Source organism: Hemicordylus capensis, chromosome 11 (assembly GCF_027244095.1).
Source record: "Hemicordylus capensis ecotype Gifberg chromosome 11, rHemCap1.1.pri, whole genome shotgun sequence".
NCBI classification, from domain to species: domain Eukaryota; kingdom Metazoa; phylum Chordata; class Lepidosauria; order Squamata; family Cordylidae; genus Hemicordylus; species Hemicordylus capensis.
Genome location: NC_069667.1, coordinates 5327818 through 5353523, shown reverse-complemented (window position 1 = coordinate 5353523; position 25706 = coordinate 5327818). Strand labels below are relative to the sequence as shown.

At 46.6% G+C, this 25706-nt stretch overlaps 1 protein-coding gene across 6 annotated transcripts in view; it reads right to left on the bottom strand.

The window, feature by feature from the left end:
* Positions 1–18504, bottom strand: part of CAPN6 (calpain 6) — a 64285-nt gene extending 45781 nt beyond the window's left edge. Inside the window, exons 1-3 of one of the 6 annotated variants that reach the window (XM_053273253.1) lie at positions 18313–18504; positions 15838–16073; positions 13490–13663 (exon numbers count right to left, since the gene is read on the bottom strand). In XM_053273253.1, coding sequence (XP_053129228.1) covers positions 13490–13657 — 168 coding nt within the window. In that variant the 5' untranslated portion in view covers positions 13658–13663; positions 15838–16073; positions 18313–18504. Of the gene's footprint in view, positions 1–13489; positions 13664–15837; positions 16074–16417; positions 16517–18312 lie in introns of those variants that run through there. The other 5 variants (XM_053273247.1, XM_053273248.1, XM_053273249.1 and 2 more) reach the window with 5 other exon arrangements.
* Positions 18505–25706: the final 7202 nt, after the last annotated feature.

The window sequence follows — 25706 nt, the reverse complement described above, 5'->3', positions numbered from 1 at the left end:
ATATATAAATATTTGTTGTATAAATATTTGTCATTCTGTGTTTATATATGTTTTACAACAGGAATGGTGTTTTTAATGTGGGATTACTTGGAAGGATTTTAGCGTTTGAGATAAATGCACTGAAATTAATGAAGTGTTATTTTTTTATCATGCAAATTGTACTAAAATGGGATACTTTGTGGTTTATGTTGTTTATACATTTAGACTGAGATTTCTATTTGGGATTCTCTTTTCTTTGAGCCTCAAAAGTGTTTTAATCAAAAGGATTAAAGCACTCTTCACCCATACTGTGTTCCCAATCTCTGCACCCTCCAGGCATATTATTTACTCAGAAAAAAAGAAACACCCGAACCCTGATCACAGACTCGGATTAATCTAAAATATTGAGACAGATGCCTGGAAGTTTGTACTGATCTTGCAAGAAAATCACGGACTTCACGCAACACCACTATATTTCTAAATATGGAAATACATGGAAAGGTCTTTCCCCAAAACAACATTCCATCTGCTTTGCTGCCAGAGGGCACCTCAGCATTTCCTTAGAAGGTTGACAGAGTTCAACCCTCTTTCCTTTCCTCGTGAATATATGGAGCCGATCTAGAGCCATGTTTCATTTGAAGCAACTCTGAAGATTTCGCCAGTTGCATTGTGAAACCTTACTCTACAGCAGCCAAGAATGCATTGAGTGATTAATACTGACAGCAATAGCCCAGTTATTTATATGCAACCCCCCCCCCCACCAACAACAATAAAAACCCCTTTGCTTTTGCAGTACAAGTGGCCCTTCTTATTTGTTGGGGTTCCATTCTTGCCTATAGGCATGAATACAGAAATCCTGAATAATGAAACCTTGAGACAATTGGAACTGGGGTCTAGGTTCCTAGCAAAAGAAAAGAAAAAGCGGGGGGGGGGGGGCGCAAAAAAGTAAGCAAGGCAGAAATAAGAGAGGAAAAGGACAGTACCTTATTCTCCAGGTCTCCAGCAATGCACCTCAGACTGTCAAGAGAGAGAGTGTGTGTGTGTCACACACACTTTTAAAAAGAGCCACAGAATGGCTCTCTGCTGGAAAATGGCGGCAGAAATGACATTGGGAGTTTCCGTCCACTCAAAACTGGATAGGCAAATTTCACCCATGTTCCTACTCGTGGGTAATGAAACTGGGTCTCTAAGACCCAATTGCAAATATGTGAAACTGTGGATATGGAGTCCGCGGATAACAAGGGCCACCTGTACCTTAAATATCAAAGGTTTCTGTGGGGTAAAAACAGTTGACCTAATCATATGGCAAAATACATAGCAATACTTCCAGTAAATTAGAAGGGTCCAAAATCTTGAAGCTTTTCAGAAAAGTAATAAAAGCAGGAGTCTCCTGAAAACAAAATGAAAGATTGGTCCAAAGTCTACAAATGATAATATCAATTGTTCATGGTTTTGGCATTCCTGTTGTTCCTCCATGGGTCAGTGCTGCACAACTTTGGCCCTCCTGCAGATGTTTGACTACAACTCCCATAATCCTCGACTAATGGTCATTGTGTCTGGGGATGATGAGAGTTGTAGTCCAAAACCAGCGGGAGGGTTGAATTTGTGCAGCCTTGGCCTCAGCCCGAAGCCTAGTCAGCAAGGGCTGAACTACAGATTACTTTAAGCATATGCTTTTTCTCCTTAGCAGACAGCAATGTAGGAGGTTCAGCCTGAATTGAGACCTTCGATGGGTATTCTCTGTTGCTGCCCCAGTGCTTTGGAACACACTCCCTGCTGAAATAAGAGCCTCCTCATCTCTGACAATTTTTAAACAATCTTTAAAGACACATTTGTTCACCCAGGCTTTTAAATACCGTTTTAATAGTTTTTAAACAGTTTAAATTGTTAGAATGTTTTAACTTTTTGCTGTCATTTATTTTAACCAATGTTTTAATTTCTTTGTTGTCACTTATCTGTTTTAACTAATGTTTTAACTTTTCTGTTTTTGTTGTAAACCGCCCAGAGACGCAAGTTTTGGGTGGTATAAAAATATGTTACATGCATACCTACATACACACACACCTACATACACACACACACATAACTTCATTGTGTTCTTCATTCAAGATGTATCATCTGAACTCAGCTAAGGCTGGTGAGGTGGTTCACTGGTGGATGCCATCTGCTTCCACCCTCTGAACTCTGCCCATAAATATTCAAACGTAGCCCCAACTTTGTTAAGAGAGAAAGAGTTTGGCGTAATAAACGCAAAAGTCAGTTTTGCAGGAGTGGGAATTGTGCCCTTAAAAAGTCCCTTCTAGGGGGCGTCTGCAGCAGCCCCCCAGAGTGAGGGAGATAATGAAGAAAATGAGGGGTGGAACGGGAGGGCCTTCAGGAACTGGGGGCCTCGGGTTCTTTGGACCCATAACCTCACTTATAGCTACACCCCTGGCCCCTTCTAACTCCCTGCTGTTAAGGCTGTCTAGACTTCAGGTGTTCTATGAATAATGGATCAGACAAACTGTTCCTCTCCCTTTCTGAGTACATGTGCAACTTTAGCAGAATTTTTAAAGCAACTTGCTCCCTTCTGTGTACTTTAAACTATCCCGTGTATCATCAGGGGAGAAAATACGGATCTTTCATCAACAACTGAGTCATTGAACAAAGAATATAAGTAAACATTCAACCATCTGTAAGGATGACAATCTATAGTCAGTCTTGAACTGGCTCTCTGGGAGATGGTCGGTTATCACCAGATTCTGGGAGAGCCACTTTTACTGGCTATTACCCACCTTTGACTTCCCTACCCTCAATGTTGGAAGAGCCAGGTATGACACCATCCAAACACATGGTTAAGGCATCAAACAGGAAATACAGGCTGTGTTCACACCATTACTGTTGATCCTGGTTAAAGAGAACCGGGATAGCCAAGCCCTACAGATCCGATTGTGAGAACACAGAACCTCCATGCAATCCTGGTCAAACCACTGTAGTAGCCCGCATTTAACCAGGCTACATAACCAGGTTGAGTGTGGGTTAACCACAGCAGTTTGACCAGGGCTGCCCAGAAATTCTGAGTTCTCACAATCAGCACTGCAGGGCTCAAGAATCTCAGTTCTTTTTAACCAGGATCTCTACGATGGTGTGATAGTTCTATAAATGCCTCCCATTTATAGTAGGGGGAAAATTCGATCCAGCTTTCTCCAAAAATATACATACATAGACCTTACTTGCTGTAGTAATGAGTTACTCCCATCATTGTACAGAGCGATGCAAATCATGCTATCATTTGCAGGAAAGATACATGGGACACTTTTCCATGTGCACAAAACTCAAGGCAACATTTAATACAGGGAACACTTCATTAACCCAAGCGAAGTCGAAATCTAAACAGGATAAAAGTAGTGATGGTTGTGAATTTTGCTGAATGGGAACCTGGAAATGAATCTCCACTGTTTGGAAATGCTCGAGCCACTAAGAGCTGAACCCGCACTCCTCTGCATTTTCTTGGGCTTGGAGCCATCTCTTTCATCTGTCACTGTCTCGTCTTCATCTTGCAACTTGGTAAGTTTGGGAAAGGGAAGGAAAACGGGCAGAAATTGGCAGCCATGAGGTTGGTCCCTGTACAAGCCAGGTCAGGAGAGAACCCTCTCCAGTACATAGAAACATAGGAAGCTCCCTATACCGAGTCAGACCATTGGTCCATCTAACTCAGTATTGACTGCACAGACTGGCAGCGGCTTCTCCAAGGTTGCAGAGAGGAGTCTCTCTCAGCCCGATCTTGGAGATGCTGCCAGGGAGGGAACTTGGAACCTTCTGTATGCAATCAGGCAGATGCTCTTTTCAGAGCAGCCCCATCCCCTGAGGAGAATATCTTCCAGTGCACACACGTCTCCCATCCCAATGCAAACCAGGGCAGACCCTGCTTAGCAAAGGGGGCAATTCATGCTTGCTCCCATAAAACCAATAACATAATCAGGTAACCTTATACAGCCTGAGCCTCTCCAAAAGAGTCTGGAATTTTTCCTTCACAAAAGGCCTAGAAAGACTGGGCCCATTCCAAATCAAGATAAGCAAATTTCCCCTCTCACCAAAGAAGAGGAGTTGCTCAACAAACTAGCATCAGTGGTGGCCTAGAGAAGGAAGCCAATATCTTAATTTAAAAACAACCATTATTCTCCAAGCAGATCGGGGCTGTTGAGCTGAACAGCGTCCCCCAGAGACTCATATCTTGGCAGATGCTGGCCATCACCGCCAGGAAGGATTAACTAAGCAAAGCGAGATGTGCATATTTGTTTGGCCATTTGGGCGAGGCCCACCTCTTGTACAGAACAGAGAAGAGCGGACTACTCACACCCTATCTAGCCACTGAAGGTGGTCCAAGAAGAATAGATTCGGACAGAGGACACAGAGTTCAAGACAAACAAAAAAAGCCCCAACCATATTCTTCAGGGAAACAAATGAAGACTTCTAATAAAAAGTGATCTTGTGATCAGCATCTTCCAATCTTTGAAATAGTCAGTTGTGTGCACGTCCAACTACAATTTCTATACCCGCTTCCAGTACATGAACACAATCTTATTCACAGTTAGATCTCAAAATCACATTAAGTTCAATGAAGCTTACGTCCAAGCAGACATGCACAGGATTGCATCCCCAGCCCCAAATATTTTTCTGTATTGCTTCGTTCCCATGGAATTTCATCTGGAATAGTTCCTGAATAATAAAATCTCATGTGATTCCACACTCAGAATGTGGAGACAGATATATCAGTATGTATTAAATTTAGGGCTGGGCTGTACTTTTCAAAGTTCAACAGGCATTTTTGGCAGGGGGTGGAGGAGTTGACAGAGGGCAAAACTGCCTCCTGTCTTCCACATTTTCAGGCCATTTGTGATTTTCTGGGGGGTATAATATCATAATTTTTTGGATATCCTAATATCATAGGATATCAAAATGAGGTAATGGCTACCACACAGACTTCTCCCAGGACAAGCATTCTGGGAAAACAAAATGGCAGCTACCAGCCAGTTGAGGCTGTGAGAAACTCCCTCTGAAAATCAACAAAATAGACCTCTCAGTTTCACAATGGATGAAGACAGACGAGAAGCACCAAATACAGATGAAAACGAAGAGACGTGTCCCACAGTGCTGTAAACAGGTTTATTTAAGCCCAATGCCTGTCGGCCGAAGCCTTCTTCCGGGGCAAAATCTTACAGTAGCCAAAGCTAATGAAGCACATTTACTGATATCAGCAAATGTGCTTCGTCAGCTCCAGGTACGCTAAGATTTTGCCCCTGAAGAAGGCTTCGGCCGACATGCATTGGGCTTAAATAAACCTGTTCACAGCACTGTGGGACACTTGTCTCGTCGTTTTCCTCTTCCAGTTTCACAGCCTGAAAATGGTGCCTTGCAATTGGGGTCCATTTGGGCCCAACCCTAAAACTTGGCAAATGCCAAAAAGCAGCAGAAAGAAAACCAAGTTCAAACTGCCTTATGAAGAGGCAGCAGCTTTAGCCCAACACACATTTTGCCAAGCCTTATGAAATCGGAAGCATGGGCAAGCCCTGCTTATTTTGGTAGCAAACTCCACTTGCGATATGGTTCCATATTGCGTTTGCATCAGCGTAATGTATGCTAACACTTAAGTCATGCAAAGAAGAGGTGTATGGCCCCAGCTCAAGGCCAGCGTGTGAATTTGTGAAGCTTTCCATATTTTAGTGGGGAGAAGAGCTGGTCTGGTGGTAGTGAGCATGAATTAGGAACATAGGAAGCTGCCATATACTGAGTCAGACCATTGGTCTATCTAGCTCAGTACTGTCTTCACAGACTGGCAGCGGCATCTCCAAGGTTGAAGGCAGGAATCTCTCTCTCAGCCCTATCTTGGAGATGCTGCCAGGGAGGGAACTTGAAACCTTCTGCTCTTCCTAGAGCAGCTCCATCCCCTGAGGGGAATATCTTCCAGTGCTCACACATCAAGTCCCCCATTCATATGCAACCAGGGCAGACCCTGCTTAGCTAAGGGAACAACTCATGCTTGCTATCACAAGACCAGCTCTCCTCTCCTAGACCAGCTCTCCTCCTAGACCAGCTCTCCTAGACCAGCTCTCCTCTCCCTTTTGCAAACCACAGCAGACCCTGCTTAGCATTTGGATGGGAAACTACATGTGAACACTGCAGTCCTTTATGGGACTGGGGTGTGTGGAATCATAGCTCAACGGGAGAACATCTGAGGTCCTAGGTTCACTCCCTGGCAGCATCTCCAGGTAGGGCTAGGAGAGACTCCTGCCTGCAACCTTGGAGAAGCCGCTGCCAGCCAGTGTAGACAATACTGAGCTAGATGGACCCAAGGTCTGACTCAGAATAAGGCAGCTTCCTATGTTCCTGGTTTAGTGGTCGAGCACATGGTTTGAATGACAGAAGGTCCCAGGTTCCATCCATCTCTGCCATTGAAGAATCTGATATCGGGACCTTGGACAGTTCCTGGGAGCCAGAGTAGTTCCTACTGCCCAGTAGCACGCCTTATACCGAGACAGCCCATTGGTCTCCTGTGTGCAGCATCAGGAGAAGGGAGAAGCGAAATACATGAGAAGGGAGAAGCGAAATACCCTGCCGGTTCCATTTTCAGCCACGTATTTATTTCTTGTAGCACGCCAAGCAGTTCTGTGATGGCACACAATGTGGGAATTACTGCCTTAATTGCAGTGAAGGCCACTAAGATGCTCTTTTTGGCTTTGTTCAGCAGAATAATCATTTTTATAACCCAGTGACAACTTGTCTGCATCTTTGCGGCATGCTGCTGCCATTTGGAGAGGCGGTTGCTAAGGCAATGCATCTTTAACAGCCTGCCTTTGTATGCCACCGTGCATCTCTGGAAGGCAAGTTGGCAGTTTTAGCTGCCACAGCTGGAGACGATGCATTTAACAACTTCCTGTCCAGGACAGCCTAGCCCTTTGCAGTGGGGACTCAGATGATCGGTTGTAGCCAGGGGGGCAGCCAGATTCAGTGGGAGCGAATCATGATGGATAGTTATAAAAAAGGTCGCTGTGTAGGGAAAAACACATCATCATCATCATCATTTATATCCTACTCTTCCTCCAAGGAGCCCAGAGCGGTGTACTACATACTTGAGTTTCTCTTTCACAACAACCCTGTGAAGTAGGTTAGGCCGAGAGAGAAGTGACTGGCCCAGAGTCACCCAGCTAGTTTCATGGCTGAATGGGGATTTGAACTTGGGTCTCCCCGGTCCTAGTCCAGCACTCTAACCACTATACCACGCTATACTGTTTTTCAACAAGGTAGCAAGCATGAATGGTCCCCTTTGCTAAGCAGAGTCTGCCCTGGTTTGCATTTGAATGGGAGACACGTGTGAGCACTGGAAGAGATTTCCCTTCAGGGATGGGGCTGCTCTAGGAAGAACATCTAGGAAGGGTTGTTGCTGGGGGGCCCAGGTTCTTTGAATCCATCCGCTCAATTATAGCTACACTCCTGAGTACAGAGGAATACCAACAGCAGCCATTAGAGGGATACTAGTCCAAGGTGAAGAGAGACAGTTGCTAAATGGAAATATATTTCTGTAAATATAAAATATTGCCCCTGCTGAATAGGAGAGAGCTTCCAAAGGCTGCCCCTTTGCCCAGTTAGCAGGATTTATATCACCTCTTATCCTATTCTGCCATATTGATAGACTTTACAGGCTTTAAAAAGGACAGTACCGTTTTGCACAATTGTCATTCAGATAGACTAATAAACTCACACACTAAATCAGAATCAAGCAGAGATTGCGGTAGGAGAGCTGGTCTTGTGATAGCAAGCATGGATTGTCCCCTTTGCTAAGCAGGATCTACCCTGGTTGCATGTGAATGGGAGACTAGAAGTGTGAGCACTGTCAGAGATTCCCCTCAGGGGATGGAGCTGCTCTGGGAAGAGCAAAAGGTTCCAAGTTCCCTCCCTGGCAGCATCTCCAAGAGAGGGCTGAGAGAGAGATTCCTGCCTGCAACCTTGGAGAAGCCGCTGCCAGTCTGTGGAGACAATACTGAGCTAGATGGACCAAGGGTCTGACTCAGTATTATAAATAATACTGTTTATTTTATTTATTTATTTTTACATTTTTATACCGCCTTTCGTTAAAAGAAAACCCCAAAGCGGTTTACCAAAATCAAAACATACAATAAAAGCAGTAAAAACATCAAGCTAAAAACATACATAAAAACAAGACAGCAGATAAAAAACACACAAGAACAGCAGTAAAAAACGATTATGTAAAAGCCTGGGTAAAAAGCCAAGTCTTTAAAAGCTTTCTAAAAGCTGTGATGGAGTCCGAGGAACGAATGGCCACCGGGAGAGCATTCCAGAGTCTAGGAGCAGCAACAGAGAAGGCCCTGTCCCGAGTGCACAACAGCCGGGTCTCCTTCATTGTCGGCACCCGGAGCAGGGCCCCCTCAGATGTCCTAGTCAAGCGGGCAGCAACCCTTGGGTGCAGGCGGTCCCTCAAATACCCCGGACCCAAACCGTTAAGGGCTTTAAAGGTCAAAACCAGCACCTTGAATTGGACCCGGAAACAAACCGGCAGCCAGTGCAGCTCTTTCAAAATGGGGGTGATGTGCTCCCATCGGGCAGCTCCAGATAAAACCCTCGCTGCCGCATTTTGCACTAGCTGCAGTTTCCGGATATTCTTCAAGGACAGCCCCACGTAGAGCCTGTTACAGTAATCCAGCCGCGACGTAACTAAGGCGTGGGTAACCGTGGCCAGATCTGCCTTCTCGAGAAAAGGACGCAGCTGGCGCATCAGCCGAAGCCGTGCAAAGGCACCCCTGGCCACCACCTCCACCTGAGCTTCCAAAAGCAGAGCCGGATCCAGTAGTACCCCCAAGCTGCGTACTTGCTCCTTCAAGGGGAGTGCAACCCCATCCAGAACCGGTAAAATCTCCTCATCCCGATTGGCTCTCCTACTGACCAACAATACCTCCGTCTTATCCGGATTCAATTTCAGTTTATTAGCCCACATCCAACCCATCACGGCCTCCAGCCCCCGATTCAGGACATCCACCGCCTCCCTAGGATCAGATGACAAGGAGAGATAGAGCTGAGTGTCATCCGCATATTGCTGACAACTCAGTCCAAGTCCCCGGATGACCTATCCCAGCGGCTTCATATAAATGTTAAACAGCATGGGGGACAAGACCGATCCCTGTGGGACCCCACAGGCCAACGTCCACGGGGCCGAGCAGTAGTCCCCCAGCACCACCTTCTGGACCCTCCCCCCAAGAAAGGACCGGAACCACTGCAACGCAGTGCCTCCGATCCCCATACTCGAGAGGCGGCCCAGAAGGATACCATGGTCAATGGTATTGAAGGCCGCCGAGGGGTCCAGCAGAACCAACAGGGATGCACTCCCCCTGTCTAGTTCCCGGCGTAGGTCTTCCACTAGAGCAACCAAGGCAGTCTCAGTCCCATACCCGGGGCGGAAGCCAGATTGAAAAGGGTCTAGATAATCCGTATTAGGCAGCTTCCTATGTTCCCTAATAACTTTACAATCATAGAAACTTGGAATTTTACTTGGAGGTCTCCTAGTTCAATCCCCTGCTTCATGCAGGAAACTATTACAGCATTCCTGATGGATGGCTTCAAACCTCCATTTGAAAATATGGATTTGCCTTATACCGAGTCAGACCCAGGGGCGTAACTAGAATAGGGCAAGGGGAGACAGTTGTCTAGGGGCCCAGTGCCTTGGCACCCCCCGGAGGAAAGTCACATGACTGACTCCTCCAGCCACGCACTCGCGCGGGCTTCCTTCAGTTGTATTCATCCTCCGAAATTGATGGGAGTGTTAAGACCTGGAGCTACCAGAACGGCATGTCTTTCTCTAGTACCATTCAATGACTTGCATCGTCCACAATGTACAAAACCTTTAAAAAAATGTTTTAGAATAATGTTCTATTGTGGCACATAGGATACACACACACACACACACACACACACCCCTATGCTTTTTGTTACCACTATTCAGCCTCATTTAAGATTTCTTTACTTCGTGAGCTGAGGTTCGGGGGGGGGCATTTTAAAATCTTGTCTCTGAGCCCACTCCTATCTTGCTACGTCCCTGGTCAGACCCTTGGTCCATCTCACTCAGTATTGTCTACACTGACTGGCAGCAACTCTCTAAGGTTACAGGCAGGAGTCTTTCCCAGGGGAAGATACAAATGAACTAAAGGAACTGGAAGTTACAGCAAACTGAGCATGCTCCAGTTTAACATTTCTAATGTCAGGAATTGCCCTAGTTAAGCCAGAAATCAGGATGGGTAGCATACAACAGAAAGTAGATCCATGCAACAATAAAGGACCAGCAAAGGAAGAAATCTCAATTCCTACCCACCCCCCTGCCTGTCCAACTCCACACATGCCTTTAACAGTTGCCTGTACTATAAAGCAGCCAGTTATAGAGTGTTGACTATAGGTCACAATTTTATTGAGAGAGAATACTCAAGCAGCACACTATGGCTGCATTCACACATAACAGGAGGTGAAGGGACCTCCAGTTTTGGAAATTGTATGGCCAAATACAGGCAACCACAGGTTCGTCAAGAAATTGACTCTCATTTTCCCTCCCTGAACTGTGTTTTGTATCTTTGGTTTGTAGCAAGGTCCACCACCTGGACCTCTGGTCCATGGTGCCAGCATTACTTACAAACCCTGGCACCGTGGTCGCTCCACTTCTGCAACCAGAGCTGAGCGAGGAAGCGTCTCCCTTGCTTCAGCTGCCATTGGCTGTCCTTCAGTAAAGAAGGAAGCCCAGACAGCCAGTTCCCTCTCCTCTCTGCAGCCAGCGAGACTGCAGAGAGGGAGAACTCCTGAATGTCTGAGTTTGGACGGGAGAGTGGCAGGAGGGGATCACAGAATCGCGGGGTTCTGCGTTATGTCCGAAGGCAGCCAATGAAACAGAAGGAGAATATGAACAGAGCATCACACACAATGAAACCGAATGAGATTCCAAGCAGAACATAGCATGCAAATAGTTGAAATGATAATAGAGGGCATGTATAAGTAACAAGCAGTTGATTACAGACCAAAGAACCTCATCTATCACCTGTTCATGCAGATTTGTCTCAGTAACACCAGCTGAAGTTTTGGGGCATAGATTTTGTACTGGAAGATACCTTTGGGCTTCCAGTATCCTAAAAATAGGAAGCAAGTGTATCCCATACCAAAATCTGGGAAGTTTCTGGAGAGCCTGTTGAACTTGAAACTCAGTAATCTGAACATGATCTTTCCAGCTTCCTTTCACAGAAAACACTATCCCTACATAACTTGTTTGAAGTTAATGTACATCAGTGTTGCAGAGAGCAGGATTTCCTGCCCAAACCAGCCACCTCTGTTTTAGCAATACTGACCCACAGCTGATCAGACTTACAAACGAAATCCTCAAAGCAGTTAACAGCTACCTCAGGCCTCTTTGGTGCAATGTCCTGCACTTGACCAGAAGCACTAAAGAATGGTGATAGAATAGGAAGAATTTCTCATCCATGAATTCAGAGGTAGCACGCTTAATGTAACAGTTAAAACAGGAAAGGGGCAAATGTGTATGCTTACTTGCAGGCATGTAGACCAGGAGAGCTGGTCTGATCAAGAATAGTAATCTTCAGTCAAGATTGGGTATCCCCCACACAAATCCTCTACCTTGAACCTGGCCCTGATTCTCAGGCTCTCTGCATCTTCATGAGCTGCTTTAGCTCTGTGCAGATGGTTTCGAAGCACATATGGACAAGAATCCCTAAGAGCAGCCCTGAAAGTAACATTTCAAACAGGAACATTTGAAGCTGCTTTAATTCATGTTTCTCCTTGGCAATCCCTCCCATTACAAGATGGAAAAGATTACCCTGTGTATTGTTTAATACAAAAAGTGACGGCTGAGTTTGTTTGGCAAAGACAGGCGTGGTGTGAGCTTTGCTCAATGGCAACTTGCTGAAATCAATCCCCTGCCGCTTCCCTGCCCCCCCCCAAAAAAAAAATCACACAAGGACAACTTGTGGTGGAAATATGAGAGGTGGGACTGTCTTCCCAAATAACAACCACTGCTTTCTTATGGCGACTCTTGTGTGTGTGCAAAAAATCCCCTCCATTTCACATGCATAGGCAGTAGAGAAGAAAAATGACCCACTCCCCAAAATGGTGTGGCAGAGCAGGGCGAGAATGGGGCGGAAGCAGCAAAGCTCTCGAAATCTGACGCCTGCTTGTGAGATGAAGCTTTCTGTCCATTGTTCCTCTGTTCCACTCTTAATTGGAAAACATAAGCAGGCGAGAGAATTTTCCAGGCTGCTCGTGACAATTACCAATGATAGTTTAATATTGGCACTTGGGGAGAAAGATATTAGCCTCAAGGCCTTTGTGTGGGTGGGGGAAGGGGGCAATTGCCTTGAGGGGTGGGCTTCCAAAGAATGGCTCACTATTCGAAGTGACCGGATCAATCCTTTTGATTCAAGGCAGTAAAAGTAATCAGTTAACTCGGACCTTAAGATCTTCTTTGGAGGCCGCCTTCTGAGTGCCCCTGCCAAGCAAGGTGGCTACTAGGGAGAGAGCCTTTTTGGTGGTGGCTCCCCATCTATGGACTAGCTTCCCCAGCGAGGTTCTTTTAGACATCAGTTAAAGAGACCTTTCTGTTCACTCTGGTTTTTTTAAAAGAGTTTAAAGATGTTTTGTATTTTCTATTGTAATTTGTTTGTGTTCTATATTTTAGTTGGATCCTTTTTTACTCTTGTGGTGTTTAGGGATGTGCACGGTCCAGGGTTCAGCCAGTTCGGTGGTGGTGGACCATTAAGGAGCAGGGAGGGTGCCCTTACCCCCACCCCCCGCTAAGTTTACCCCACCGGCACTATTGCCAAAATCACTGGTGTGGGGCGGCAGCATATGTCCTTGCCGCCCTGGTCAGCATCATACCAGAAGTAGCCGGTGCATGTGTGTGACATGCGCATGTGCACCAGCCCATTCCAGTATGGCAGCAAAGAGGCCCTGTGCCAGCGATTTTGGCCACAGAGCCGTGTGTGTGTGTGTGTGTGTGTGTGTGTGTGTGTGTGTAAGGGCACCCTCCCTGCTTCTTAAAAGGTAATCCCCCCCCCCATCGACAAAACAGACAAATGCCGGACCGGTTCAATGGTCTGGAAAAGGATTGCTGAACCGATTTGTGCGCATCCCTAGTTGTGTTGCGATCTGCCCAGAGAATTATTTGTTATGGGGTGGCTAACAAATAAAGTTTTATTATTATTAAGTATTATACCAGGGTGGCCAACTTGAGGCTCTCCACATGTTGGACTACAACTCCCATCACCCCAGGTTCATTTTTTTACTGCTGGGGATGATGGGTGTTGCAGTCCAAGAACAACTGGAAACCCTAGGATTGGCTATCCCTGTGTTATACTGGTTTGAGACTCTTTTCTTTAACTCTTGTATGAAGAGGAAACATGTCCTAAATGTGCCACCTCTACCAGACACTAGAGATGTCCAGGCCGAAATAGAACCGGTAGTTCACAAATACCTTTGGGCGCTTCCATTCCACTTTCCTCGGTGGCGGGCCGCTGTAGAAGAGAGATGCGTCAGAAGCGGGAAATTCAGGGTCTTCAAAGAGCTCGCCTTTTGCGATGCACTGCTGCTTGAGTTGCTGATACTTTTGATCTTTGAAGGGTTTCACTGAGGAAGAGCCCATGGCACTCTGTCCAGACAAAAATAAGACGAGTTGTCTGCTTCAATTGCTTGCCATCAGATCAACCAGACTCAACCGCGAGATGTTTCAGAGCAAGAATGATAATCTGAGAATTGATCTCAAGGGATGGGATCGGATGCAAATTAAGAATACAGGAGGACCAGCATTTATGGATTCTCAGTAGTAATGAGAAGTCTAGATTAGAAGAAGGTAATTACAGGGGCAGATTAAGCTTTTTGCCACCTGTAGGCAACCAGAGATTTGCCATCCTGGCTCGAGGTGCTGGGCAGCTATGCTTCTATAGGGGAATCTGGCAAAGATTCCCCTTTACAAGTAAAGAGCCTGAGGAGGTGGGTTAAATCTTTTTCCATGTGAAGAGAGCCCCTCAATGGGCCAAAAACAGCCCGACCTGTCATTTGGGAGGCAGACAGGCCCGTGGGAGCAGGAAGATTAAAAGGAAGCAGGGGCATAACTACTATTAGGCAAGGGGAGGCGGCTGCCTGGGGCCCCCCACGCCTCGAGGGGCCCCCCAGAGGCAAATCACATGATTATATATTGTGAAGTGTATGTATCAGCGAGGGGCCCATTTTAAAATTTTGTCTCTGGGCCCACTCCAGCCTTGTTACGCCCCTGAAAGGAAGATTTAACTTTCCCCCGACCCAAGCCCTTTACTTGCACACCACTCCCAAAATTTGCCGCCTCTCAAAATTTGCCGCCGTAGGCAAGTGCCTATATCGCCTATGCGTTAATCCACCCCTGGGTGACTAAGAGGAGACACAATAGATGTCTATAAAATCATGCATGGTGTGGAGTGGAGACACACACATTTTTCTCCTCTCTCACAACACTGGAACCAGGGTTGAAACTGGTTGCCAAGACATTCAGGACCAACAAAAGGAAGTACTTTTTCACACAGTGCAGGATTAATTGATAGAATTCTCTACCATGGGATATGGTGATGACCACCAGCTTGGATGGCTTTAAGCAGAGCTTAGACAAATTCATGGAGGACAGGTCTATCAGTGGCTACTAGTCTGGTGGCTACAAACCACCTTCAGGCTCAGAGGTGCGATGCCTCTCAATACCAGTTGCAGGGAAGTAATGGCAGGAGAGGGGGCAAACCTTCATCAGATCAAGCCTAAAACAGCATGAAAGGAGTTGCACAGGAGAGAAACCATTTGAGAGTCAGTAATGTGGAAAGCGTTTCATACAAAGTGCTTACTGCCCATCAAAGAATCCACACAGGAGAAAAAAACCTATATAAGTACTTATTTCATCAGGCTTTTCATTTATAATATTTTAGAGTTCTTCTTGTTTTCTCATTCTTATTGTTGCACACACACTGGTGACTCAAGACCTCTGGTGCCTGAGGCAGAGTGTCATAGGAACATAGGAAGCTGCCATATACTGAGCCAGACCCTTGGTCTATCTAGCTCAGTATTGTCTACCCAGACTGGCAGTGGCTTCTCCAAGCTTGCAGGTAGGAATCCCTCTCAGCCCTATCTTGGAGATGCTGCCAGGGAGGGAACTTGGAACCTTCTGCTCTTCCCAGAGCAGCTCCATCCCCTGAGGGGAAGATCTTATAGTGCTCACATGGAGTCTCCCATTCAAATGCAACCAGGGTGGACCCTGCTTAGCTAAGGGGACAAGTCATGCTTGCTTCCACAAGACCAGCTCTCCTCCCTGCTTTGTGCACACCCTCCACCCCCCACTTTTAAAGCAAGGACCAGTGGATATTGTGCTGCCCTGCTGGCATCTCAGTTGTCTGCTGCTTCACTACACCTCATGGAAGGACCACCCCTATCCCCTCCTACGGAATCTCACGTGGCTGTAACCTGTGTGTGAGAATGACACAACCACACAGCTAAACACAGGGTAAGTAAAAATAAAGTGTGCCATCGAGTTGGTGTCGACTCCGGGTGCCCACAGAGCCCTGTGGTTTTCTTTGGTTTTTACAGGAGAGATTTACCATTGCCATCTCCCACACACCTTTCACCATCTTCCTATATCGCTGCTGCCCGATATAGGTGTACCAGCGGGGATTCGAACTGGCAACCTTCTGCTTGCTGGTCAAGCATTTCCCTGCTGCGCCACTCAACACAGGATAGACCCACAGTTATAAGCACAGTTAACATAATTAGATTCTGCTCCCCACACAATATACTCCAGACATTATTCTGCACCTTGCTTCAGTTTGCCTTCTCTTTTCCCCCTTCTCCTGTTGTTTGCTGCCAAACTCCTTTCGAATTCCCCTCCAAGTACAGTTGCCAAGTCTCAGGTGCTCAGCCCAGGACTCAGGTTTGGGAGAACGGCATTTAACAGTCCAGCTAGGTGGTCCAGACACCTCCTCTGCTCTCTCCCCACTTCTCTCTTCCATTCAAAACCAAGCGTGTACTGCTGGCATTACATTCCAACTGGCCTAAAAGCAGATAAGACAGTTTTTTAAAAGTTATAGTTGTCCTCTCTGTGATCTCAGCAGGCCCCTCATCCCAACCAAGTGTCTACGGGTTCTATATTTTTAGGATTTTCACTGTCCCCTGTGTCACACCCCACACATTTCTGCCCAAGCCTTTCAAACAGATCAACTTGATTTAGAAAGCAGTTCTTGAAATAGGTTTTACTGGATGGGTTGTCTGCAAAGAGAAGTACAAGAGATTTGCTGTTCTCATCTCCAAGAAGGACAGGAACTGAATAATCATCATCAACTAATTATTTTTAAAGGGGGGGGGGGAATCAAACGGCCATCATTTGAGAAGACTTTACCTTGCAATAAAACTCACTGACATGTTTTTCGAAAGTAGGGCTGTCCTAGGAAGAAGAGACCAGGTCTCCTGAACTTATAAGAGATGCACCGAAGCGGGAATTCCAGCAGGTGCAGCTCATCATGCATGGGGTCAAAAAGCTGCACCTGCTGGAATTCCCTCTTCTGTGGCTTCCTTAAAGGTACAGGAGACCTAGCCTCTTTCCCATAGGGCAGACCGATTCTTAAGAGTCCTGGCTACACGGCAAATCCTTTCCACACATATGAGTGTGTCTAAAACATCTCCAGGGAAATCCCCTCTTCAGCCATCCCAAACTGCCACAGCCTATTCCACAAAGGTAGGGCTCAGAGATGTCTGTAACTTTCTCCCTGCTAAATGAGCAAAGGGGCATCTTTTCAAGGGGTGCCCAGGTAGCCCAGCATGGTCAATGCCAATGCCAACTGGAAAGCAGGTAACCAAGGACCTGCAGAGGCCACCTGTCCTAAGTACAAGATCCATTATGAGAGGGAGCATTATATTATGCATATCCCATTGAACACAACTCTTATCACTTTACTACAATGCCCATTTTTGGGAGCTGCTACAGAACTGGCTTTTGCAGAATATATAGGAAGCTGCTGTATACGGAGTCAGACCATAGGTCCATCTAGATCAGGATTGTCTACACCGACTGGCAGCGGCTTCTCCAAGGTTGCAGGCAGGAGTCTCTCCCAGCCCTGTCTTGGAGATGCTGCCCGGGAGGGAACTTGGAACCTAGATGCTCTTCCCAGAGTGGGAAACAACCATCTCTTGATTGTTTCTGGCCCTGTATTTTTAGGATTTTCACAGTCCCCTGTTTCCCACTTCACATTTCTGCTCAAGGTATTCCCATCCGCTAAGGGGAAGATCTTACAGTGCTCACGTCTAGTCTCCCATTCAAATACAACCAGGGCAGACCCTGCTTAGCAAAGGGGACAAGTCATTCTTGCTCCCACAAGACCAGCTCTCCTCCCAGCAGGCAAACACACACATTCACCTTTAGGAACGTAGAAAGCTGTCTTACACCAAGCCAGATCATTGGTCCATCTGGCTCAGGGTTATCTACACAGACTGGCAGCAGCTTCTCTAAGGTTTCAGGAAGGAATCCCTCTCAGCCCTACCTGGAGATGCTGCCAGGGATTGAACCTGGGACCTTCTGCATGCAAAGCAGATGCTTTACCAATGAGTTATGGCCCCATCTCCTAAGGGGAATATCTTAAAGTGTTCATCTCTTAAAAGGGTCACCCATCCAAATGCAACCCAAGGTGAGCCCTGCCTAGCAAAGGGGACAATTCATGCTTGCTCCCGCAAGGCCGGCTCTAAACCCCTTTGTGTATTGGTGGGGATGAGGTCCATGCAGTGAACCTGTGGGTGTGGGTGTGTCAAGAACCCAGCAGGCCACAGTACATGGCAAGCAAGTTCCTGTCAGCTTGAGGGATTAGAAGGTGTGGAGGCATTCCATGTTTTTAAATGCTCAATGCATCTCGAACGAGGAAATTGACAAAAGTGTGCAATGAACACACGCGTGGAGGACACAAAGGAAGACTCGATCTGAATTTGTAATCTATGAAGTGGGCAGTGACGGCAAGCTTCTCATATCGATTCGATAGTCCTGTTTCCATTTCTGCCTGCAGAATCAAACTGGATGTAAAGTGAAAACCTTTCCCAGAATACGTATCCACGTGAGCCTGCTTCCACCGTCCACTCCAAAAGGACGGAGCGTGGCTCTTTGCACGGCGATCCTCACAATCTGTGCAATCTCACATGTCGTCTATCTGGGTTCTTGAGATCAGGCTTTCAGCTCTGCAACTCTTGTGAAGACATTAATAAAACGACTCCCGTAAACAGAGTACTTGTATATTTACACTGGACACTTACCTGGATTCAACTGACTCGATGCCAAAGGTTCAGAGCGGCCAGGCAAGCACGCAGAGAAAGTCCCGAATCAATTCTGCAAACAAGACATTCCGGCCTTCTTAACCTGAAAACTCTTTGGACTGTACCAAACTCCAGTAATCCAAGGGGAGGTTCATCATCCACTCCACTCCACTTGTCTCTCACACACTCTCTAATTTCAGCTTGCAATATTTATCATGAGTCATCATGCACGGGGGAAAGAAAAAAACTCCTGGGAAGGAGTTTTCTGTGGTTTACTCTTGACAAACATCTGTTAAAGAGATTTACCGCTAACATCCTGTTGCCTTTTAAAAACAAACAAACAAACAAAGAGAGACTTGGAAAGAGGGCTGTTTGGGATTTCTGAGATTCCTTCGCAATCAGCTGAGCTGGCGCCAGCATGCTATTAAAACAGGGATTTGACTCCTTTCTAAACTCAAGTTCTCTTTGATTTTCCTCTGGAGTATCAAATGTAGCAGTCTGTGTGCTTGTCTATTTTTATGCTGTTCTCCACAACAGCAGCCGTGATCGGCAGGTTTCAATGGCAAACACTGGCTGTTAGATCTGCCGCTAACAGAGTTTCCAGGCCTGCTGGCTTCTGCTGTATACACAGTTGCGGAATGCTCAGTGCAAATTCTTTTCAGTGCTTTTGCCAGCTGGTGGAAACTGTAGAACGTGTCCTTTTAAACTGCCTTTTTTAATGGTCATATCCACAGTATTCTTATTACTCCACTTTTGTTCGTCTCATCCAGGACTCTCCGAATCCTTTTATGTTACTTGTCGGCTTTCTGGACAGAATTTAGAAATCACCCATTGTGTGCAGTGGCTTTTAGCATTAGACAGGAGCTGATTAGAGCTGGGTGTCAGGTTATTATGTGTATATATAATTAGGTTTTAGCTTTTTAAAGGTTATTATTAGAACTGGATCCTATGGGGCTTATTGGGTTATGGCAGGCCTGCTCAACTTTGGCCTCGCAGCTGTTTTTGGACTAAAGTTGTGTCATTGAGTTGGTGTCTCCTCTTGGCGACCACAGAGCCCTGTGGTTTCCTTTAGTAGATTACAGGAGGGGTTTACCATTGCCATCTCTCACACAGTATGCGATGATGCCTTTCAGCATCTTCCTATATTGCTGTTGCCTGTACTTCTTATAGTCTGGGAAACAGACCAGCGGGGATTTGAACCGGCAACCTTCTGCTTGTTAGTCAAGCAAGTTAGTCAAGATACTAGCGGGGATTCGAACCAGCAACCTCTTGCTCCCTAGGCAAGTTACTTCCCCGCTGTGCCACTTAAGGTGACTACAACTCCCGTAATCCCCAGCCACAGTGGCCAATAGCCAGGGATTATGCGAGTCGCAGGCCAACATCTGCAGGAGGGCTGGAGTTGAGCCCTGGGTTATGGGGACCTTGATGCCTAAGGCGATTGTTATTGTGTATTTACAATGCCATTCATTATGTTTTTCTGTACCTTTGTCATCTGGCCAATGACCATAATAGTAAAGATTCTGATTCTTTTGCTAGCAACCACCCAGCTCCCCTAAAGGGTGCACAATCTCTCAGTAGACATTTGTTTATTTAAGCAAGAAATTTGGCTTTTCCATGGGTGGTGCTTTCATGAGGAGAGGGGAGGCTGATGTCTTGCTAACCAATATGGGCAGCATGGGCATAGTGACGTCGGAATGGGCCCTGGGGAAAAAGGTGCCCCCCAAGTGACTTCCTCACACAGAACAAGGTGCCTAAGAACATAAGAACAGCCCTGCTGGATCAGGCCCAAGAAGGCCCATCTAGTCCAGCATCCTGTTTCACACAGTGGCCCACCAGATGCCGCTGGAAGCCACAGGCAGGAGTTGAAAGGGGCATGCCCTCTCTCCTGCTGTTACTCCCCTGCAACTGGGACTCAGAGGCATCCTGCCATTGAGGCTGGAGGTGGCCTGTAGCCCTCTGACTAATAGCCATTGATAGACCTCTCCTCCATGAAGTTATCCAAACCCCTCTTAAAGCCATCCAGGTTGTTGGCTGTCACCACATCTTGTGGCAGAGAATTCCAAAAGCTGATTTTGCATTGTGTTAAAAAGCACTTCCATTTGTTGGTCCTAGATTTACCGGCAATCAATTTCATGGGGTGACCCCTGGTTCTAGTGTTGTGTGAGAGGGAGAAGAATTTCTCTCTGTCCACTTTCTCCACACCATGCATGACTTTATAGACCTCTATCATGTCTCCCTGCTGCAGTCATCTTTTTTCTAAACTAAATAGCCACAGGTGTGGTTGCCTTGCCTCATAAGAAAGGTGCTCTAGGCCCCTGATCATCTTGGTTGCCCTATTCTGCACCTTTTCCAATTCAACAATGTCCTTTTTTAGATGTGGTGACCAGAATTTTATGCAGTACTCCAGGTGTGGTCGCACCATAGTTTTATATAAGGGCATTATAATATTAGCCGTTTTATTTTCAGTCCCCTTCCTAATGATCCCTAGCATGGAATTGGCCTTTTTCACAGCTGCTACACATTGAGTTGACACTTTCAACAAGCTGCCCACCATGGCCAGAGAGCAAAGAGCAAGCAGCCATCAGCCAATGGGGCCCTCTCCCTCAGGGGTCCAGGGACATTTGTGTCCCTTGCCCAGTTCAATTGTAGCTATGCCCCTGAGGGAGGGCTTGCAAGGAGTGTGAGGATTGAGGGAGGAGGAGCCATATGTCCCTCCCCGAACCTTAAGATCTACGGAGGCCCTTGTCCGGGTGCCCCTGCCAAACGAGGGGAGGCGGGAGGCTCCCAGGGAGAGGGCCTTTTTGGTGGTGGCACCCCATTTATGGAATGGCCTCCCCGGTGAGGTTTGCCTGGCTTCATCACTTTGTTCTTTTGGATGCCAGGTAAAGACCTTTTTGTTCACCCAGGTCTTTTAAATCTGGGTTTTCAGCTTTGAACTGATTTTTAACTAATTTTAGAAAGGGGTTTTAAGCTGCTTTGTATTGTATCTTGTGTCTTCTTTTCTTCTGTTTGGTCTGTTATGATTTAATGAGGCTCTTCACATGAGCAGAGTGAAGAGCCTAAAGGGGGTTTGCAGGGAGGGCGGGTTTGACCTGCTCTCTCCGCAGACAATCACTCAGTCATCCCTGGGTGGCCGGATCAGCTGCCCAGATGAATGCCGGCTCCATCACAGAGCTGGTGTGAGCGGTAGGGTTTGGGGGCTTCCCAGACTCTGGAAGTCTCTGAAAGCACCACGCAAGTGCACAGTGCCTTCTGCGTAACCTCCTGACACTGGGAGACTTGTTGTAGCCTCCCCATCAGGGGGCTACTTATGAGTCAGTGCAGTGCGAAGCCAAGGTGCACTGACACACAATCACTTAACCCACTTTTCGGTTGCCCTTGTGCCCAAAACCTGGGTTAAGAGTGGGCTACCCAGAAGGGTACACAGTCAGACAGGTGTTATTGACTGATTTGTTTTATCCAGACATCGAGTCCTTCCCAAGGACCTGGGATGGCAGAATTCTATTATCAATGTTGTTGCTGTTGTTATAGATATCTCTGCAGAATATAGGCTGTTCCCAGTAAAGTTGTTTTTTGTAATTGGCTGATGGTGATTTCTGTGGCCCCTATGGTGTTGAGATGCTCTTCAAGGTCTTTTGGAATTGTTAATTCCAAATAATTGTTAATTCCTAATAATAATAATAATAATTATTATTATTATTATTTTATTATTATTTCTTGTTTACACAGTCAGACAGGTGTTATTGACTCGTTTGTTTTATCCAGACATCAAGTCCTCCCTATTATTATTATTATTATGGCTGCTGACAGCGACTTTCCCTCCACCCTGCCGCTTGTGCCACTTTCAAAAGGTTGGATGCCCACTTGAAACATGGCAGGTGGGAAAAGGGAAACTGTTAAGCTAGTGGCAAGATGTAGTCATACCCTGGTTATAAAACCTGTTGTGTATTCACACACACACACCCCATAACAAGGTAATTGAACTTTCCCTTAGCGGCTTTCATTGCACGGTAAGACAAGAGATGTGAAGGCAGAGGAGGCTCGTTTTCCGCGGGTTCTTCCATCATTGTTTCAGCTATTCATGGTTGGGCTACAGAAACCCAGTTTTCATTATTGTGGGGGTGATTCTGCTATTCAGGGCGTTTCACCCTTCTGGTGTCATTTCCAGCTTGGAGGCAGTGAGGAGCCATGTTGAGGTTCCCTCCGCCCCTTACAGTATTTAAAGGATTTTTGTTTTGTTTTTGTAAAATTCAGAGGCTTGGGGGGCTATTACTGGAGGAGTTGGAGAGCTGGAAGTTTCAAGGTACAGTGCTGTATATTGATTGATCGATTGATTGATTGAATTTATATACCGCCTGTTATAGAAATCTCAAGGTGGTGTACAGAATTTAAACATATTAAATATAAAACATTTAAAATTCATAAAAAGATTTTAAAAAATCATAATAGATAAAAACACATTAAAATTTAAAAATTTGGTCTCAGTTGAAGGCCTGGGAAAACAGGTACATCTTCAGGATGCTCCTCCTGGAAACAAGCAGAGAAGGAGATGCTCTTATTTCAGCAGGGAGCCCCTTCCAAAGCCCTGGGGCAGCCACTGAGAAGGCCCGGTCCCGAGTCGCCACCAAACGGGTTGGCGGCAGCCATAACCAGACCTCTCCAGATGATCTTATTAGGCAACAGAGTTCACGAGAGAGAAGGCGCTCTCTTAAGTAACTACACTCTGGACTTCAGCTGTTAAGGGCTTTCTAAGTAATAACCAGTACTTGTATTTCATTCGGAGACATATCGGCAGCCAGTGCAGTTCTTTTAGAATGGGTGTTATATGGTCCCTTCGGGTAAACCCAGAGACCAATCTGGCTGCTGTATTCTGTACCAACTTCAGTTTCTGAACTACATACAAAGGCAGCCCCACGTAGAGTGCATTACAGTAGTCAAGCCTGGAGTTTACCAGCAAAGGTACCACCATTTTCAAGTCATTTGTCTCCAGAAATGGACGTATCTGGGGTAGCAGCCAAAGCTGATAAAAAGCACCCCTGGCCACCGCCTCAACCTGAGAAATCAGGGAGAGTGTACAGCTACCTCAGCAGGTGGATGCATTGCAGACTTCCAGTCCCACTGATGCTATTGGAACACGAGAGCTCCTTGATCAGCCTCGGCAGTTGCTTTAATTTATTCACGGGTGCCACCGGCGAGCCCGAGACTTTTGCAAACAAATGCCAAAAGCAGTTAGTTCCCTCCTTTTCAGTGACGGCTCCGTTCGGCATAAATTATTCACCAAATTGCCCTGTGCGGATGGCTTAATAAAATATGAGTTTGTTTCCAGCAGGGATTCTCCCCAAGGCAACATGTTTATTTTATTTTTTCTAATTTAAGCAGTTTTGTTCAGAGAAGGAGCCAAGAGGGAACGTTTGGATCCGCGGCAGAACCTGGGAAAGGCTTTGCGACCTGGTCGGATGTCAGAACGGTTCAGGTGAGCTGCTGCATCCGCTCAAGGGAACCAGGATTCCGCAGAAATGTCTGTTACGATTTAGGTCTTTCTGCACAGGTATTGGGACACTTTTTCATTTTTGACAGACAGCAACCCTTGATCTCACAGCATGCACACACCACCAGTCAGACAGCAGAATCTAGGAAGCTTGCTACCACAAGACCAGCTCTCCTCTTCACCTTCCATGCTGCCTCCTGAGCTAGTTAGGGGAAAGAAAGCTGCCATGAGCATGTAATTCAGAGGGACTGGGTGGATACTTTTGTGGTTATAAGCAATAGAATGTTCAGGGCTTATACTGGCAGAATCTTAAATTTACTGGCACAACTGTGCCAGTATAATAAATAAGTTTGAAAGAAATGGAGAGGAGAGCTGGTCTTGTGGTAGCAAGCATGATTTGTCCCCATAGCTAAGCAGGGTCTGCCCTGGTTGCATATGAATGGGAGACTAGAATTGTGAGCACTGTAAGATATTCCTCTTAGGTGATGGAGCCACTCTGGGGAGAGCAGAAGGTTCCAAATTCTGTCCCTGGCAGCATCTCCAAGATAGGGCTGAAAGAGACTCCTGTCTGCAACCTTGGAGAAGCCGCTGCCAGTCTGTGCAGACAATACTGAGCTAGATGGACCAAGGGTCTGACTCAGTATATGACAGCTTCCTATGTTTCTATGTTCCTATGAAACCAGTACCATCTCCTCAAAAGGAAATATAAGGACAGTGCTTTATTACTGACAGGTATCGGAAAACTGGGGCCATCTTTGGCAAACAGAGGCAGCTGGAGTGGAATTAGCCATGGCAACTGGATGGCAACTCCCCTTCGAGAGACCTTGTCCCTCTAACTACCAAGCGCTGGAGGTTGGCAAGAAGGGATGGTCCTTATATCCTCAGGGCCTGCTTGTGAAGCCACTTGAGATACCTGCCTGTCGGTAGACAGAATGGAAAGTTAGCTGGAGGATTCCTTCAACCCAGCACAGGGATTTTCTAGCATTTTTATGACAAACAGAGAAGGGAGTGTGTTCACAGTTCTGTGCTGCCCCAGTAAAATATTTACACAGAGCCTGCACAGACCATCTGGTATGCGGCTAGGCTACCAATGGAAGAAGACTTTTTTTGCACCGGATAACGAAGAGCGGGCTGCAAACAGCTCAGGAGGTGGCAGTGTTGCTCAGCAGTAACCTCCTGTCTGCCCTGCCTAGCTTTCCTCTTTTGTATGTTGCATTTCTCATGCAAATCAGGGATGCTGGCACCGAGGAACAGCTCTCCACTTGGCAGGAACCCTTCTCTGCCCTCAGGCGCGCCATTCTCCTGCTCAACGTGTTAGAGCAAAGGAGACTCAACAGAGGCTCCAGGAGAGGTCTGGCTGCACTCGGCTGTCGCTTTCGCCTCGCCTCGGCACAAATGCCGCTCTTGGAGCGAATTCAGCAACCAGAACACTGGCAAAGGTGTTCCTTCCCAGTTCTCGTCCCAGCATGTGCAATTCTGTGGCTTGGTTGTGCTTCCTTTGCGTTCCACAGATAGATGCATGGAAAATAGCTGGAGAATGATGAAGATCCACGAGGCACCTGAAAGCAGGGGTTCTCAGGACTACAACTCCCATCACCCCCTCATTGCAGCAGGGAATGATGGGAGTTGTAGTGTGACAGCGACTGGGGACACCAGTTTGAGAACCCTGCCTGAAAGACTAACACATTTAGGAACATAGGAAGCTGCCTTATATTGAGTCAGGCAATGAACAGAATCCTCGGGCATAGGCTGAAAAGAGATGCTCATGAAATACAAACTGTTAGGAACATAGGAAGCTGCCATATACTGAGCCCATCTAGGTCCATCTAGCTCAGTATTGTCTACACAGACTGGCAGTGGCTTCTCCAAGGTTGCAGGCAGGAATCTCTCTCAACCCTATACTGGA